Source organism: Condylostylus longicornis, unplaced genomic scaffold, assembly GCF_029603195.1.
Source record: "Condylostylus longicornis isolate FDR11 unplaced genomic scaffold, ASM2960319v2 ptg000044l, whole genome shotgun sequence".
NCBI lineage: Eukaryota > Metazoa > Arthropoda > Insecta > Diptera > Dolichopodidae > Condylostylus > Condylostylus longicornis.
The window spans coordinates 7,494,060-7,511,217 of NW_026578013.1; the positions used below are offsets into that span (position 1 = coordinate 7,494,060).

The 17,158-nt window shown below is 26.5% G+C and overlaps 4 protein-coding genes across 5 annotated transcripts; 2 read left to right on the forward strand and 2 right to left on the reverse strand.

The window, feature by feature from the left end:
* Positions 1-952: 952 nt before the first annotated feature.
* On the forward strand, positions 953-3,474 carry LOC129610360 (zinc finger protein ZFP2-like). Its single transcript, XM_055522926.1, has 2 exons — positions 953-1,489; positions 1,545-3,474. The coding sequence occupies exons 1-2, from the start codon at positions 1,255-1,257 to the stop codon at positions 2,831-2,833; spliced, it is 1,524 nt and encodes a 507-aa protein (XP_055378901.1). The 5' UTR covers positions 953-1,254; the 3' UTR covers positions 2,834-3,474.
* Positions 3,475-3,564: 90 nt separating this feature from the next.
* On the reverse strand, positions 3,565-6,387 carry LOC129610359 (WD and tetratricopeptide repeats protein 1). Of its 2 annotated transcripts, none has more exons than XM_055522924.1 (5): positions 6,284-6,387; positions 5,798-6,053; positions 5,557-5,751; positions 5,175-5,500; positions 3,565-5,117 (listed from the first exon to the last, which is right to left on the reverse strand). In XM_055522924.1, the coding sequence occupies exons 2-5, from the start codon at positions 6,034-6,036 to the stop codon at positions 3,874-3,876; spliced, it is 2,004 nt and encodes a 667-aa protein (XP_055378899.1). In that variant the 5' UTR covers positions 6,037-6,053; positions 6,284-6,387; the 3' UTR covers positions 3,565-3,873. The 2 variants fall into 2 exon arrangements, with proteins under 2 accessions (XP_055378899.1, XP_055378898.1); XM_055522923.1 differs by having other exon boundaries at positions 6,192-6,356.
* A 489-nt stretch (positions 6,388-6,876) lies between these two features.
* On the forward strand, positions 6,877-13,956 carry LOC129610160 (rho GDP-dissociation inhibitor 1). The gene is made up of 5 exons (XM_055522570.1): positions 6,877-7,034; positions 10,444-10,660; positions 10,876-10,985; positions 11,141-11,255; positions 12,137-13,956. The coding sequence occupies exons 2-5, from the start codon at positions 10,477-10,479 to the stop codon at positions 12,331-12,333; spliced, it is 606 nt and encodes a 201-aa protein (XP_055378545.1). The 5' UTR covers positions 6,877-7,034; positions 10,444-10,476; the 3' UTR covers positions 12,334-13,956.
* On the reverse strand, positions 7,771-14,162 carry LOC129610161 (uncharacterized). Its single transcript, XM_055522571.1, has 5 exons — positions 14,050-14,162; positions 8,946-9,065; positions 8,411-8,865; positions 8,069-8,356; positions 7,771-7,943 (listed from the first exon to the last, which is right to left on the reverse strand). Exons 1-5 carry the CDS (start codon positions 14,058-14,060, stop codon positions 7,819-7,821), a joined length of 999 nt encoding a protein of 332 aa, XP_055378546.1. The 5' UTR covers positions 14,061-14,162; the 3' UTR covers positions 7,771-7,818.
* Positions 14,163-17,158: the final 2,996 nt, after the last annotated feature.

Here is a 17,158-nt window from a genome sequence, read left to right on the forward strand (position 1 = left end):
AATGTTGCTTACCATTTCAACATAAAAGGGGTTTCTCAATTTAGTTTTAATCAAATTAATAAAAAATGCAGCTCTACAATGCGCTAAACTGAGGGAGCTTTGAATAAATATTTAAAGTTTTCAACAATATACTCAATCGACTTAAATTAAAATGTCAAAATTGAAATGCTATCGTATATTGAAAGAATTTTATGCAAACATGTTTCACCTGCTGACGTCAACGAATTTTCGTAAGTTTGGTTTTTTGACACTTTGCCTGACTAATTGGTTAAATTGATTACAAAAAGGTAGGTGGCGACTTTTGAATTAGCAGAAGATGGTATATGTACATAATTCTGTTTTATCAACAAGTTTTTAAATATTGCAAATAAAAGTTTTTTTTTATTTAGAAATTATAGTGGCGGAGAAATTGGATGTCTAGGAGTAGTTTTGGAGGATTTCAAAAAAAATCGGATTGAAAATATTCTGTTACTCAAATTTCAAAGTTACAACAAGAGGTTGTTCAGATGCTTTTTTCTCAATCGATAGATTGACATAACGAATAACGATATCCTGTTTGTTGCTTTGGAACTTACCATTTTCGAGTTATAGTTGTTTAAACATAAAATTTTGTTTAAAAATCTGAAAATTTTTCACAAAACTCTAATTAACTCAAAAAAGCCCGACTCATAAACGCGACTACACCAAAGAAAGATCCAAGACTCTCAATAATTCCGTTTCGTCAAGGGACCAGATGTTTTAAAAAAGTTTCAAATACATACTTATTTAAATTTTTATATATTCAAAAGCTAGAGTTGTTAATTTTTTTTATTTTGTTTAAAAATTGTTAATAATGCTCTTCAAAGAGGGACTTTGTCACTTAATATGAAAACGGCATTTTATTTCAACTAAGTGAATGAAGCGCCACGTTATTGACAAGTGTCATTGAAAAATTGTGGTTTTTCTGTGCAGGACGAGTTTTTGTTTTCGTTTTTAAAACAAAACTTTGTGCAATACTTATAAAATATTAAAACAAACATCTGAGTTTAAAAAAATAATAGTATTCAAAAGAAATATATTGCGATTTTCGTATATTTAATTGTAAATTTGCACTATCCAAACAAATTTTTTTGAGTTCAAAATGAGCTTAGCAAAATGGCTGTGGTAAGTCATTAAAAACTCATTAGTGAAGAAAAATAACCATCATCAAGGAAAATATTCTGAAGTATATACACTAGGCATTCTCTTTTGGTGTATCTATTAAGTAAAAATAACATGAAAAAAGATATTTCAAGACTTTTTAATAAAAATTTTGAACGAGACCAACAAAATCAATTAAATAACCACCATGGAGAAGATATAACGTTTAAATGTGGAGAAATATTCTTAAAAAATAATAATGATATGCTTATAGGATGCACCCATTGTAATGAAAAATTTGGAGTTTTTGAAAAATTTTTGGACCATATCAAATTAATACGTTCATCAGCCCAAAACAATTTTAAAGATGGTATTTAAATATTAAATACATTTTTATTTAAATTTTGATTTTTCATTATTTGTAGAACCTGATAAAATTAACGCAAATTCAGCTAATGTTAACCGAGTTGACCCATTTACAGTTGTGCATAGACCTCCAGACCCACCAAGTTATGATGCACCAGCTTATCAACACTTTCAACATCAGCAATATATTCCCGTTAATACATTTCATTCTGGCAATCCTAATCCAAGTGGAAGCAATACTGCACCACCACTTTACGCTACCGCTCAAAACTATGTCAACAACATGTACAGGAATTGTTATGATATTCCAGCATTTCCTCAGCCAATTAATAATCCTACTACTACCACACAAACTCAAAACAATAATACAGCGACTACAACTACAACACCAACAATGAATGAGCCAAAAGCAAAGCAAGAGATAACTGAACCCACAGTTGTGCCACAGAAAAAATATAAGTGTGATCACTGTCATAAATCTTTTAATCAATCTCAAAATTTGCGAGTTCATTTAAGAATACATACAGGGGAAAGGCCATATTCTTGTGATATTTGCCAAAAAGCCTTTTCTCATAAATCCAATCTAAATGTGCACAAACGAGTTCACAATAATGCAGTGACAAAACTAGAGGTAAAAGATTTTCAACAACAACAACATCAAATAAAATGTGATAATTTAACAACACCAATTGATCATAATAATCAAAATCAGCCTCCTGAATTCTACAATCGAATTCAACAGCAGTCGCAACAACAGCAACCCCCACAGTTAGATACAAAATTTAACACAGCAGCATCTAATGCCACTGAAATGATTCAGATTAAAAGAGAAGGAATGTATACTTGCGAATATTGTCAAAAAACTTTTAACCAAAGCCAAAATTTGGTGGTTCATAAACGTATACATACTGGTGAGAAGCCATATTCTTGCGAGTTTTGTGAGAAAAGCTTTTCACACAAGTCCAACTTAAATGTTCACAAAAGAACACATACTGGAATAAAACCTTATAATTGCGATTTTTGTGAAAAAAGCTTTTCTGATAAATCGGCTTTAATTTGTCACAAAAGATTGCATTCAGGTGAAAAACCTTTTAAATGTCGATTTTGTGAACGGGCCTTTCCAACTAAAAGTGATCTCAAACAACACGAAAATACTCACACTGGCGAAAAACCACATCAATGCGAAATTTGTTTGAAAAGTTTTGCAAACAATTCTAATTTAATAATACACCGTAGGATACATACAGGCGAAAAGCCGTATGTTTGTGACATCTGCTTAAAGAGTTTCCGGCATAATTCTAACTTAGTAGTTCACAAGAAGACTCATTTGTCATGGAATGCAACGTAATGAAATAAAAAAGGAAATTCAATGTGTTTTTAAGATTTATTTTAAGTTAAAGAAACAATACTGATTATTAATACACAAACTAATTTTAATTATAATCTTAAGCTAATTTTAATTTGAATAGAGTTTAATGTTAAAACTGCAAAAATAATAGACTTATTTTGTTGCCCAGTAAATGTTTTAATATTAATTACAAAAACGTTATACATAATACATATTCATATGCAGGGGTTTGTATTTAAATATTGCTAAAAAGATTACCGCAATTTTTAGATTTTAAAAACTTTCTCCGGTGATGCTTAAGTTATAAAAGTATCTGTATTTATCAATGCAATCTTTTGCAATATAAAATGAATGTAGAATGAGTACAATAGTAGTATGTACTCATTAGCTATTGGTGAGACAGTATTAATATTCATTGAACAAAGTTCTAGCAATTGTTTAAATTAAGCTAAGCTTATGCAAAATAATTTATTATGTTTTCATTTAATTAATGGTATTTTTTTTATACATAACGGAATCTTGTAGCAAATACTTTATTACATCCCCAGTAAAACGTATTTTAGATTAAGTATATAAGGCAATTGTAATTACTTAAATTGAACATGACTTCAATAAATATTTATAGCATATAATAAAAATTTTAAAATCTTTAAGCAAAATTAATTTTATTTAAAAGTTTTTTACCGCTTCAAATCGCGAACAAAAAAGATTGAAATAAAACGACTAATAGATATATTCCACAAGCAACAATATTTTATTTAATATATATATATATTCTTTAAATTAAAATAAAAAATCTAATGTGAAATTTTAGTACAAATAGGTTTTTTGTTTCCTATGCTTGCTAAAATAAACTTTCATAACTTATAAATTTTAAATTCATATTTATTTTCATTTATGACAAATATTTTTAATGACTCATATTTTTGTTATTGTTCCGAAATTTTTTATATGCAATTTTCCTTAGAATTATTATTTCATATATATAAGGTAGTTATATAAGATTAGCAATAAAATAAACTAAAAAAATAATTTTGATATTATGAGCTTCTACAAAAAGAACTATTGGTGTTTAAATCAAATGGATCTGTTTTCATTTTTTGTTGATTAGAATCAACTACACTATCAATGTATTGCACTCTATTAACGCTTTTATTTTCTAATGTATTAGCAACTGGGCTCCATATTTTAATTTCTTGATCAATACCGCTAGTAGCCAAAAGACATATGTTGGGATGTGGTTGAACACAATTAACTATCGCCATATCAGCTTTAAAAACACTTTTGATAATATTATTTGGCCTTTCCCATATAAAGAAATTTCCATCATCAGATCCAGCAACTATGTAATCATCTCCAAAAAAATTTGCTTCCTTAATATCTGTCGTTGTGTTGCAATGTCCAACAAACCGTTGTTGATAATCTTTAGCATTAATTCGGCAATTCCATTCAAAATCATTAATATCTAAAGGTAAGAAATCACTATCACTTTCGCTTCCGTTGCCAACATTACCACCTGTACTTGAATTGCTGTTCCCATTAGATCCATTCCCATTATTTCCGCCAACAATTGTTGATCCGTTGTTTCCATTATTGCTAATTCTTTCATTAATTTCCTTTTTTAACATCATAACACCATGATTTGACTCGTAACTTGGAAAACGTTTAATCAATTCAGTTAAACATTCATCTGCTTCTTTTGTCTTACCCAAAAAAAATAAAGCGCGCGCTAACCGAAAATGTGCTTTAATATAGGACGGGTCCAAATTCAAAGCTTTATGACAATCTCTAATAGCTGCATACACATCGCCATACCAACTGCGTCGCATTAATGCTGTAGCACGATTTAAGTATAATATTGGGCAAAATGGTGCAATTTCAATTGCTTCGGAATATTGATCAATTGCTCTTAAATATTTTTCATTTTCTAAATAATCATTACCCATTTTCTTAAAACTTTCGACATTTTCTGGTAGTTTTCGCTTTACTATAGTTATTTGGTCTTCGATACCACCTGACATCGTGGTTTCGTTGATTCCAAGTGAAGAAGTTTTATAATCGGGTAAGTTAAGAAATATGGGGTCTACAGGATTATTGATGTCATATAAATAAATATGTTCAGCACCCATATTAACTAACAACTCGTTTCCGTATTGGTTAAAAGTTAAATACGTAATAGCTTTAATATCACGCCCATGTAGCTTAGGATTGTTGTTATAATATTGACCTGGACAAAAATATGTTACACAGTTCTTTAAAGATTGATTGGCTTGCTGATCAATTGCTGTAAATTGTAAATGCGAATTTATAATGTTATTCTTTTTCTTTGTCCCATACTTACATGACGCATTACCATTAGCACTATTTAGATCTCGGACACGACGAGATCCAATTTCAACCGAATCCAGTCGAAGCATTCTTCTATCATATAATCTAGCAAATGCATCATTTGCCCCAACAGCTATTAATTCTGGGCGTCTAGGATTAACTGCAATGCACTTAGCCTCGGCGTTATTACTTATTTGTCGAGAAAGGTTAATTAATACAACTTTGTCATCTGATTTACAACGGTGTGGTTCTCTTATATCGAACTGCAAGATATTTCCGTCTTCGCCAGCTGACCAAAAATTAAAAGGAATGTCTGGTGCCGTTGCAAGTCTTTTTACTCTAAAATAATATATATAATTTTTTAGTTATTAATTTGCAATAAAATGTAATTTTACCTTGACCAATGACACTGACAACTCCAAATTGGAACTTCATTATTACGACGATTTAAATCAAAAACAAAAATTGACTTGTCAGCAGCTCCACTAACTATTAAGTTATTGTTGGTTTTCGGTAAAAACTTAACAGAGAAAATATTTCCTTTGTGAGGTGTATGCAAACATGCTATTTTTCTCTTTCGAAAAACATCCCTAAAATATATTTGTAAAATAACGAATTTTTTCATAAGTTGCTTACCAAAGAATGACTTCCTGATCATCCGAACCTGAAGCCAGAACTTGACCTGTGTCACTCCATTCTAAGCAATTCACACAGCCATTGTGACCTTCCAAAATTAATTCCAATTCTAAACGTTCTATATAAGGTTTACAAGTTTGTAGGCGATGGCAAACGATCGAATCAATATTCCCATATTGACGATCAAAGATTAGAGCTGTCGAATTACGTGTGCCCGGATAAAAACGCTGACTATACATTTTATATATAATTGTCTCTGAAATAGAAAATTCAAAAATTAACATTTATCAGTACATTTACTCAAATGAGTTATTGAAATTGCTGGAAGAGTTGGTTTATACATTAGTTCTTATACCAAGATAATCAATAATTAATTTATTGATAATTTATTAACCTGCGATTAAAAGCAATCATTTACGATAAGCATAATTATTTTTTAATTTCTGATATTTAGTTATTCGAAAAGTGTAAGAACTTTCAGCTTACAATTTTTTTTGTATTGAGCAACGAAATTCCCGAAATTTGATTTGTTTTGTATTTTTACTAATTTTTTGTATTTTTTTTCTTTTTTGACATTTAGTGTCATAATCATATGGTTAACTTTAAGTTTCTACTAACATAATAATAATCTAACTATATCGTACACCAGATGGCCATCTTTTCTTAAGTTTATTGGGAAACGGATGATTTTTAGACGTTGGTCTGTCCTATACCGGAATTATATTTTCAATTTTCAAAGTACATGGTACACATCAAAATTGTAATAATTGTTTTTTTCTTTTTCGAGTTTTACTTGATGAATGCTTTTATAAAAGAAAAACAGTATCGATTTTGAGAGACGGATTAAAATTTGAATTTTTTGACAGATTTGAATTTTTTGAGAGATTGTGAAATTACTCTTATTATTTAAATAGTATAGCATTGGCGAAATATAAAACAATTGAATTCACCCAATCAGTTTATGGAAATTAATTTTCTGCTTTGGTTGGTACATGCTATTCGATTCGGATTAAGTTTTAAAGTGACACTTGACAGTTGGAATAGGAAACTTATTTCAGAATTATTTTGGCCCTCTAGCTTTAGTTTTCGTTTTATTGCGTTCGTTTATATTTTGTACGTTTGTAATCTATATCGTTCGGCGGAGTTTTATTTGTGAATTGTGTTTTTGACAAAAAAATTTTGTTGTAAAAACAGAATTTATAATTTAGCTTTTTATACAATTCAAATTCAATTTAAGGTAAGATAAAAATAGCAGTCCAAAAAAGGATTGAATATTTTTGGTTGCTTAGGATATACTGCCGGTAATTTTTTTTTTTGGGTAGGTATGCTGATTCATGCAAAAAAGTTTTAAGCAAGGCGGTGATGTAAATACATACATACATTAGCATATACTTATAAATATACAAATCTACGAAAAATAGATTAAAATAATAGTAGCACTATATATTTAACTATTAATAATATGAAATAGCATAAAAATATTTTGAATTCTTTTAAATATCTGAAATATTTATTAAATTAGGGTGAATTTATGGATTGCAATCCCACAACTTTTAATATAAATTTAAACTTGTTTGAAATTTTTTAGTTATTGTGATAAGGATAACGCTTATCTTTTTTTTTTAGAGGTAGGTAGGTACATACTTTATAATCAGTAAGGAATTTAGCTCTAATTTATTAATGAAACTTAAATTTCACAGATTCATAAAAATTATACTTGCTTGAAGCTTGGCCAGTAGATAACTTATTTTTAAAATAAACGTTATAGGTACTACCTATCTAATACGAGCTATGTACATAGGTAGGTGAGTAGGTATAACTTTATGCCAAATGTATGCAAGTAGGATTTATGCCTTATAACAATAGAATTTGCACTTTTTTTAAGTTGTAATAAAATGATTTATATTTGATTTCAGAGTGAATACATATTTGTGAATTATAAGAGATTTTAAAATATAGTAATGTGACAGAAATCTTTCGTTGATTACGGGTCAAACATAAATTCATCTTTTCAGCTTTCATTAGACTTTCTTCTTTTCTAATTTTTGATGACAAATTTTTACAACCGTTTGCAAAATCTCTACTTCATCTTTTATGAAATCTAGTATGGATTCAATATCTTCTCTTTTATACTCTGGATCAATTTCTAAAATATTGGTACGTATATCAATATATGTAGGTATAAGTATATATATATATATATATATATATATATATATATATATATATATATATGTATATATAATAAGCAGTTTGCAACAATATTCTTACCATTTCTTTTACATAAAATTTTGTACATATTCTGTATGGCGTCCATAACTCGGTCGCAAGTTAACTCATTTTCGGCAATACAATCTTTTGTTGTAGCCATTAATTTTTCCCATTTAAATGATTCACTTCTTGCATCATTATATGCTCTTTCTAATTCCGTCAGATGTGTTGTTAACCCCAGGATAGTTAATTCTGCGTCGTTTGTTGCCTTTACCATTTTCTGCCTCATATCCTCGATAGATTTAATTTTTTCTTGCTCCAATTCGGCAATTTCAGTTTGCGCTAACACTAGGAAAAATTTTTTTTATAAAAAGTACTAAAACATTCAAAATATGTAAATACTCAGAGCATCACATCGGTCCATGCATTCCTTTACTGATTTGAGAATACCAGATTTGGCGACTACTTCCTCAATTACAGTTTCGTATGGCTCAAATTCCTTAACTATAACAGATAAATTGTCTCTAAAATCAGTCAATTCCGCAATGTCATTTTGAAACTTATTTATTTTATCTTTGAGATCTTGTTGTAATTTTAGTTGCATCTGAACTTTTTTTTCTGCTTTATTTCTTTTTGTTTCACATTCTTGTATAAATTGATTTATATTTATGAATTTTTCACGCAAATCTTTTTGAGTTTTATACATTTCTTCAATACGATGAGCATTTAAAATCTTTTGTCTTTGAGCACTTTCCATCATTTCACGCTGAAGTTTTGTCATAGCTAAATACTCGCGTTCATTTTTGATTGAAATTAATTCAATGCTATCGCCAACATTATCCCATTGCTGCGGCTTTCTAAGCGGTTAGAATAAGATTATTGAATATGGTTATATTTAAACAAAAATTATTTAACTGAATTGCGTTCAAATACATACAGGAAATATTTATCTTGTTGTTTCGATTCTAAATAAAATCCACAAGCTTTTTCTGGACTAAGCTCCAACTTCCCTATTACGTCCAGTTTTCCAGTGGGAGCTCTACGTGGCATGATTTGACTGTATTTATAAGAATAAAAGATGTAGAAGATATACAGGAATAATTTATTATTAGTAATTTTTTTTTTCAAAAATATTTTCAATATTTCTTGAGTTAAGAATACGGATTTAAAAATTTTCCTATTGACAGAAAATTTTAATATGTAGCTATTTAATTTTAAGAAGTTTTATCGATTTTTTTTTTAAAATATTGTTGCCAATGATTTCTTATGGATACCATAATACAATATTATTGTTTTATATTATATGGGACATAGATATATACATACATACATATATTTGTCAAGTTTTATGCTACACCAGCTAGTTTATTATGAATTCAAAAATTTATTTTTGTTTTCTTATAATATAGCGTCAAAAGTATTGTATTTGTCAATTTTTTACCAAAATTTTATTTTATTTTATTTCGAGAAATTCAGAAAAAAAAGAAATATTTTTTCGGAAGTTCTGTAATTTATCTACCAACGTATGCAACTACCTACTTAAAATATTATATTTATATTTTGAAAGTCTTGAAATGATGAGTTTCAGTTCTTGTTCAATATAGGTTTGGTATATATTTTTGGAAATTCCTTTCAAAACATTATACCTATATATTAACATATGTAAGTAGGATAAAAAGCAATAAAGTGAAGAAAATATACAATAAAAAAAATGCTCCAATATTTAGAATTATATATAAGAAAATACATATGCACATATGTATCATATCTCCAAATATATTAATAATATCTTGAATTCGTATAAGAGATTAAGAGAAGAGCCCATCATATGTAATTTCATTATGCCAATTAAGTTTTTTGTTATAAAAAATTGTTCATTTTCATATTATATATGCAACTGATTTAAATATGCATTGACTTTTTGCATGCATGGGCAAAAATCTATTATTTCTTGATATTTTTAATTAAAGAATAACTTAGAAAATACATAAATGTATGAATATAAAGTATGTAATGTGTTCATTTATATCTACGTACAATTTTTGTGCTTACCTTATTCGGGTTTAGATAAAAATAAGACTTGATAAGAATTTTTAATTAAGTGAATAAATCCAATTTAGCAATTTTTTTTTAATATGAATATATAGTAGTTTATATTTTTTAATAGTAAGTAAAATATCAAATATTTCCTATGATATATTTAATGCAAAGCTTTAATTTATTTCGATTAAAAAATAAAATTTTTTTGTATGGATCTGCATACATATTATGTATGAAACATGCAATGCACAAAGAATCTTATAATTTGATATTGAAAAAATAAAATTAAATTAATTACATATGTATGTAAATTCAAAAAATAAGAAAAATTTGCCTCGTTGATTTATTATATTAAAAAAAGTATTAATTATGTTAAAATTATAATTTTTTGACAGTTCAAATTTGTTTTGGAATAATCAAGTATAAAAATGTCGACTGAAAAAGATCCAGAAATTGAAGGCCACGATGAAAACGATGAAACTGCTGCTAACTATAAACCACCACCAGAGAAAACAATTGAAGAAATTATGGCAGCAGATCAAGAAGATGAAAGTTTAAGACGTTATAAAGAAGCTTTATTAGGTTCTGCCCAAACAGAAAGAATAGTTGTAGGTATGTTTTGCAATACCCAACTGCAAATTTATATCACTTAATTTTTATTGCCCCATGATTGTTTTCGTTTATATTTCAAAAATTTGTTTATGACATTTTTTTCTAAAACGAAATATGTGCATACATATCCATATAAAAATTAAAATCTCTTTGAATATTGAACATAACGTATGTACTTATGGCTTTATTATTTTTCTTTTATAATTTTTTTTTAGAGCCAAATGACCCAAGAAAGGTAATCGTAAAAAAATTAGCGTTATGTGTTTCCGGAAGAGATGACATGGAACTTGACCTTACGGGTGATTTAACTCAGCTAAAAAAACAAGTATGTTTTATGTTTAAATTAATATTATTAAATAATTCTATTTGTAATGGAAACAGCAATTCTTATTTATATATGTACAATTTTTCTGTTTATTTTAAATTTTGTAACAAAAGCAAAAAAAAACGAAACTACTACAAAATGTTATATTGTTTTAGGTATTTGTCATTAAGGAAGGTGTACAGTACAGTATTCGAATTGATTTTATAACGCAACGGGAAATTGTTCACGGTCTTAAATATGTTCAGAAAACCTATAGGCTTGGAGTACCAGGTAAAAAAATTTTATTTGTTTTATTTATTTTTGATTATTAGAACTTATAATGGCAAGTTCGTTTGCAAAGTAACAGACCGAAAAATTCCGATTTAATTTTTGTATATTTAGTAGACAAATTAAATCTTTTAAAATTGAAAGAAATGTTTGAAAATGCTTTATTTTAAGCAATGTATGCTGATGTTAGTTTTATGTCTAACTATACGTTTAAACATACGTATTATCTAACACTAGATTTATATTGATTTTGTTAAAAAATTAAGCTCAAATTTCAAAGAAATAAATAATTTTTAAAACAGAAGAAAGAATGCTTATATTTTGAATTTTCAAATTAATTTAAATTTTCAATTAATTTAAATTTTTGGTAATTTATTTTCTGAACTATTTCAAAATAATCTTTATTTCATTTGACATTTTTCTTTTGTTTATAAGTAAGTTTTGTTAATTTTCCTCACATCTGTAATAGTCGTTTTGTACCTATGTATATGTACTATATATTATTATGTATTTAGTTTAAGATTACTATTTACATATGCATAGGTTAAGAGTTACGAGCAGCAATTCAATTAACAAAATTAGAGGAAAAAATAGAATTTTACATATTTTCATCCTTGTGACATTATCAACAATTTTCGTTAGTTGTTTAATAATTGTTCTTTTTTATAATCGGAATGCTTTCAACTTATTGTGGATTTTTTTTATGTATTTAAGTAATGGGTAAGTAACATTGAGATGCTACTGAGTAAATCAATAGTTCTATTCGTGAATTATTTGTTTAGCGTATTGTTTTAATATAACGTCCTGTGTAGCGAAAAGCTATTAATATAAACACTTTACGTTCTCATTATTTATTTGTTTTTATTTTTTTTTTCTTATTTTAGTAGATAAAATGACGCACATGGTTGGATCTTATCCACCTAAAAAGGAAATTCAAAGTTATACAACACCCGCAGAAGAAGCCCCTGCAGGTATGATGGCTAGAGGTACTTATGCTGTAACATCTTTATTTACCGATGACGATAAAAATGAGCACTTGAAATGGGATTGGTCATTTGAAATAAAGAAAGACTGGAATTAAAAAGAAAATTGCTTATAATCTAAGAAGAAAAAAAAACAGCGCTTTCAAATATTATTGCGATAATTTTATAATAATCGAAACGTTATTTTTTATATGTTTATTAAATTAAAAGAAAAATATAGTGTTAAAAATTAATATAAGATGAGAAGGTAATTAAAATGAATGAAATGTATTATGAATATTTCTATGCTTTTAAAAGCAATTTTTAGCATTATTATTCAATATTAACGATCCAACTATTCTTATTTGTGTGTTAAATAGTTACTCAAACTAAAATAAAAACAAATTGAATTTCGCTTTTGAGTCAAACCTCATTTTTCCAGCTAGCACTTTTATCTGAATAAAAGCTCACAATATGTTTTTGTTTATTTGGATGTGAATCCAAATCTGTTTTTCTAAAAATTTGCATTTTATATTCATTTCACCATAATAAAGTCTTTTAAAAGATAAGTTAATGTTATAAAAAAATCTAACTGTATTTTATAAGTCCAAAAATTATAATGTTTATGTAGAAAAGCCATGAATCTTCTTTCATGAACCCCTATCATAGTTCTCTTTTTTTTATTAATAAATTTTAAAGCACTATTAGAGAACCAAGTCAAAAGCAATACATACAACAAAAAGTAAAATTACATGTTTAATTATTTAAAAAATATTTATAAACATAAATTGTTAAATAAGTAAGAAAATGTCATGTAAACTAATTTCATTATATTTAAAGAAGAACTGTAAGAAAAACGCCAAGTTACTATTGTAAAAATAAAATAATATGAAAGACTACAAGGTGCAAAATTCCAATTCTATTCTTTATATGTGAAACAGATTGAAAACAATATTATATATGTAAACTTCGAGCAAATTTTCAATTAGTTGAGATCACTTCATATTTTTTATTGATCTACCCGTTAATAAAATATTTTTAATTGTGTTTATATTAAATTACTAATTTAACTATATAATTTCATTAATTTTTTAAGTGTCGACAAATTATGCGAATAACTTCTTGAGTGCTCCTGAATATGGTTTTTGTAAAATATATTAAAAATTTTTGTTATTTTCAATTTTTTTTCAAATTTTATTTTAAATTATAATTTTTTTGTAGTTTTAGTTACTTTCGAAGCTGTTTTAGCTGTAATAACAACAGTAATGAAAAAATAATTTGTGAGTATATTTTTGTTCACAAAAAATTTAAAAAAATTTTGCTGGCATTCATGTTAATTTTATATTCAAAGTTAACGATTTTTAAATTACATAAAATAGAGCTCCTGTTCTCGATGTATATAAGATAGGTCTCTTAAATTCAAGTCAATTTTAAATTAGCAATAAAATTGTTGAAAATGCCTTTATATCTTCCAAAAACAAATATATAAAATATATGTATATGATATTTTAGCATTTACAGTGGTTGTAGAATTTATTAATATTAATGTTAGAATTTTAAACTGATAAAGAAGTGAAATAATAAAAATTGTATTTTTTTGTATTAAATTTATATAAAAAAAAAATTAAATATTGGAGCAAAAAAATCGCATTTCTTATAAAAGTGTAAATTTTTGCAAATGATTATAAAACAAAACGGGAAAAAATATAGTTATACAAGCATGTATTATAAGTATGTACGTATGTATATTAATATCGTATATGAATATTAACAAATAAAAACGTTTCTTATTAAAAAAGTGCGTTTTAATTTTCTTTTAAGCAACTAGTCTTTACCATAAAATCATTTAAAAATAATTTTTTTCTAATTTTTAATAGCAAGTCATAGTAAAAATACTGAAAAATTGAGCATGTTGTCTAAAGGGTAGCTTTGTTTTTGTAAAATAGTTTTGCGAATGTGGGCAATTGCTAATATGAACTACCTAGCTCGCGAATGGACTTATAACTAAAAATATTATTACAGCAATATATAAATAATTTAAATGAGACCAAGGGATTTATTTTACAAACTTACATAGCAGCTGTCCAAAATATAGTGCATGTATAATGTATGTATGTATATTTGTTTGGGTATGTAAACACATGTATAGCAATAAATTAGTGGCACAAAAAGCAATGGTTTTTACACATTTATTTTTCATGGCTCTATCAATTCAGATCATACGAGTGATCATAATTATTTGTTCCTTGAATTTTTTTCAAATTAACACGAAAGTATATTTCATAGAAAAATACCAACTGCTATTACAGTTATACATTTATTACTGCTATAACTATACATTTATTTACTGGCACTGGATTATAATGTGTATTTATTATAATAACATAAAAATATTTTTACAATTTTAAAATACTAATTGAATTAATATTATTAATTAATTGAACTTCGTTTCATATTTCTTTTTAGACTTAAATCACAGATTTTAAAAACATTAACGTCATTGCTAAAATTTAAATTTTCTGTCAGTTCTGACAGCTAGATTTTTAACGGATTTGGAATATAAAATATGGTTTGACAAATTGATAGCATATTATTTAAATTTGTTTTAAAAATGTGCTCAGAAACAAATCAAAATTTTGAAAAATATTTGACATGGATTCATTGTAATTCTTGTTGCGAGTTATTAGTTGATAAAAAACACAAACTATTTCTATTAAATTGCCAACATATTTTGTGTAAAAAGTGTTTAGATAAAGGTATGTATGTATGTAAGTTTATTAAAAACTTCCTTTTTTTAAATTGGGTTATTACTAAAATTTATTGTTAAAATAAAATTTATTTAAGTAAATTTGTGATTTGTCGTTGGAACTTAATTGAAATTTTCTTGATATCAATTACATAATTTTAACATTGAATAGAAAATTGGATTTTTCTGTGGAAATGTGGAAAAGTAGAAAGCACGTAGAAACTTAGTATGTACTTTTAGATACTACATACATACATACATACATAGGTAAAAATGTGCCTGTTTTGAAGTTTAAGAAAGAAATTCTAAAATTTTCTTTGCTTTTTTGTAGATAATTTAGTCTTTATTAATTTTTTCTTTTAGTTTCAAATCAAAATGGTACGATTTGTCCAAAGTGTAAAAAACCTGTTAATTTTGTACACATTGATAATAACATGCCAAGTCAATTAAAAAAGTACTTTAAGCCTGATGCATTTACCAACTTGTCATACCTATTTGATGTTCTTCCATTTCAAATAAAACATCGTGATCATTTTTTGAAAATATGTGATACATTAGTAAGTTACCAAATGTATGTTTTCCGTGCACTTACATTAAAATATGTACGTATATACATATGTACGTAAGAAATATACAGTGGACATGAGTTCATGTATTTTAATGCATAGGGTTTTAATTCCGTGTACAGAATTACATTAATAATATGCATAAGTATTTTTATTCATATACATATACTTGTAGATTTGTAGAGAATCTACAATTAAAAAAGTATACTTATTTTTGAAATACTTTAGAGAGCTACGCATCTAAATTTGGGAGAAAGTCTTCGGAAAAAGAATGAATATTTATTGAAACTTAATGACGAACGAAAAAAATTATCAGATAAACGAAGGCAGTACGAAGAAGCAATTCAACAATATCATGTTAAAAGAACCTATATGAGTCCGGAAGAAATTTTAAGAAGAAAGTAAGTACCTAATATGTTCATATATGAAAACACAATAGATTTTAAATATCATTTATTTAAAAATACCAATTAATATTTTTTGTGTTGGAAGTTTTCATCACTTTATTTTTGTGGAGCAGCTAACATGAGAAGATGAAAATAAAAAAAAATATTAGTGCTTTGTTGCATGCTTCATAAGTTTAAAAAAAAGATAGGTTTTAAAGTTCCACATTTCCGCTGTGTATATAATTTGTGTATATAATTTGTAGTGCTATACAGGACAGAATTTTCGTAGTCACATAACAAGCTACTTTTTATTAAGTTTTTTAATTTGAAATAGTTACTCAAAGAAAGTAGTTGTATTGTGCAATTGCAAAAATTGTTTCTGGATAGCACCATAAGCTATATACAAAATGGTATTATACACAATAACTACAGATATAAATGCAAATAGATAAATCTAATTGAAGAAACTTTGCTTAAGCGGAATACTATATGTGTGTGTAGTCGCACATGTTCCTAACAATTTTAAAGCAGGCAAAGTTAAATTATATAAGCAGTTACTTTTTTGAAATTTTCATTATGTTGAACAACTTCACTAAATACACATATGTGTATGTACTCGTATATGTACAGGTATCCCTCGTATAACACGGCACTTGTATAACACGTTTTCGATATTACACGGTATAAAATTTGCGACTTTTTTAACACGATTTTCGATATTACACGGAAATTTTTTTTTAAATTTTGATATTCAACACAACAAAAATGGGATTTCCCCTAAAAATAATAACAAATACTTAAACATACAAAATACATTTCGTAATATGTACTTGAATAATTTATATTCTCTGTCAAGCCACTTGTGTTTTTCACTTTGATAAAGCAAGATCGTTCAAGTTTCAACTAACTAAAGGAAAATATTAATGTCAAATATTTTAATTAATTCTTATCTACATAATTAAAAGTGGTATTTATAAAAAATTAAATAAATAGAATAACGTTAATCCTTTATGTTTTGTTAAAGTATACATACAAAGTGAATAATAAAATAACTTTCTCTAGAGTGCTTGTCTTTGTATAAAACAATTTATAATAATTTCAATTCAAGGTAATATTATTCAAGCTTAAATGTCACAATTCGCACTTAATCTATATTTTATTTAACCTTAAATTTAGATAATGTCTGGCAAAATCAAGAAACAAATATTTAAACGAAAATTTATTTCCCTCGATACGAAAATAGAAA

Excerpts from the sequence above, each read along its gene's own strand:
- LOC129610360 (XM_055522926.1), top strand. The coding sequence starts at position 1,255 with ATGAAAAAAGATATTTCAAGACTTTTTAATAAAAATTTTGAACGAGAC. Across the intron at positions 1,490-1,544 it reads CCAAAACAATTTTAAAGATG|AACCTGATAAAATTAACGCA; the intron begins GTATTTAAATAT and ends CATTATTTGTAG.
- LOC129610359 (XM_055522924.1), bottom strand. The coding sequence starts at position 6,036 with ATGTATAGTCAGCGTTTTTATCCGGGCACACGTAATTCGACAGCTCTA. Across the intron at positions 5,752-5,797 it reads GATCAGGAAGTCATTCTTTG|GGATGTTTTTCGAAAGAGAA; the intron begins GTAAGCAACTTA and ends AATATATTTTAG. Across the intron at positions 5,501-5,556 it reads TGTCAGTGTCATTGGTCAAG|AGTAAAAAGACTTGCAACGG; the intron begins GTAAAATTACAT and ends ATATTATTTTAG.
- LOC129610160 (XM_055522570.1), top strand. The coding sequence starts at position 10,477 with ATGTCGACTGAAAAAGATCCAGAAATTGAAGGCCACGATGAAAACGAT. Across the intron at positions 10,661-10,875 it reads AACAGAAAGAATAGTTGTAG|AGCCAAATGACCCAAGAAAG; the intron begins GTATGTTTTGCA and ends ATTTTTTTTTAG. Across the intron at positions 10,986-11,140 it reads TAACTCAGCTAAAAAAACAA|GTATTTGTCATTAAGGAAGG; the intron begins GTATGTTTTATG and ends ATATTGTTTTAG.
- LOC129610161 (XM_055522571.1), bottom strand. Across the intron at positions 8,866-8,945 it reads CAACAAGATAAATATTTCCT|AAAGCCGCAGCAATGGGATA; the intron begins GTATGTATTTGA and ends CTAACCGCTTAG. Across the intron at positions 8,357-8,410 it reads GGACCGATGTGATGCTCTGA|TGTTAGCGCAAACTGAAATT; the intron begins GTATTTACATAT and ends AATTTTTCCTAG.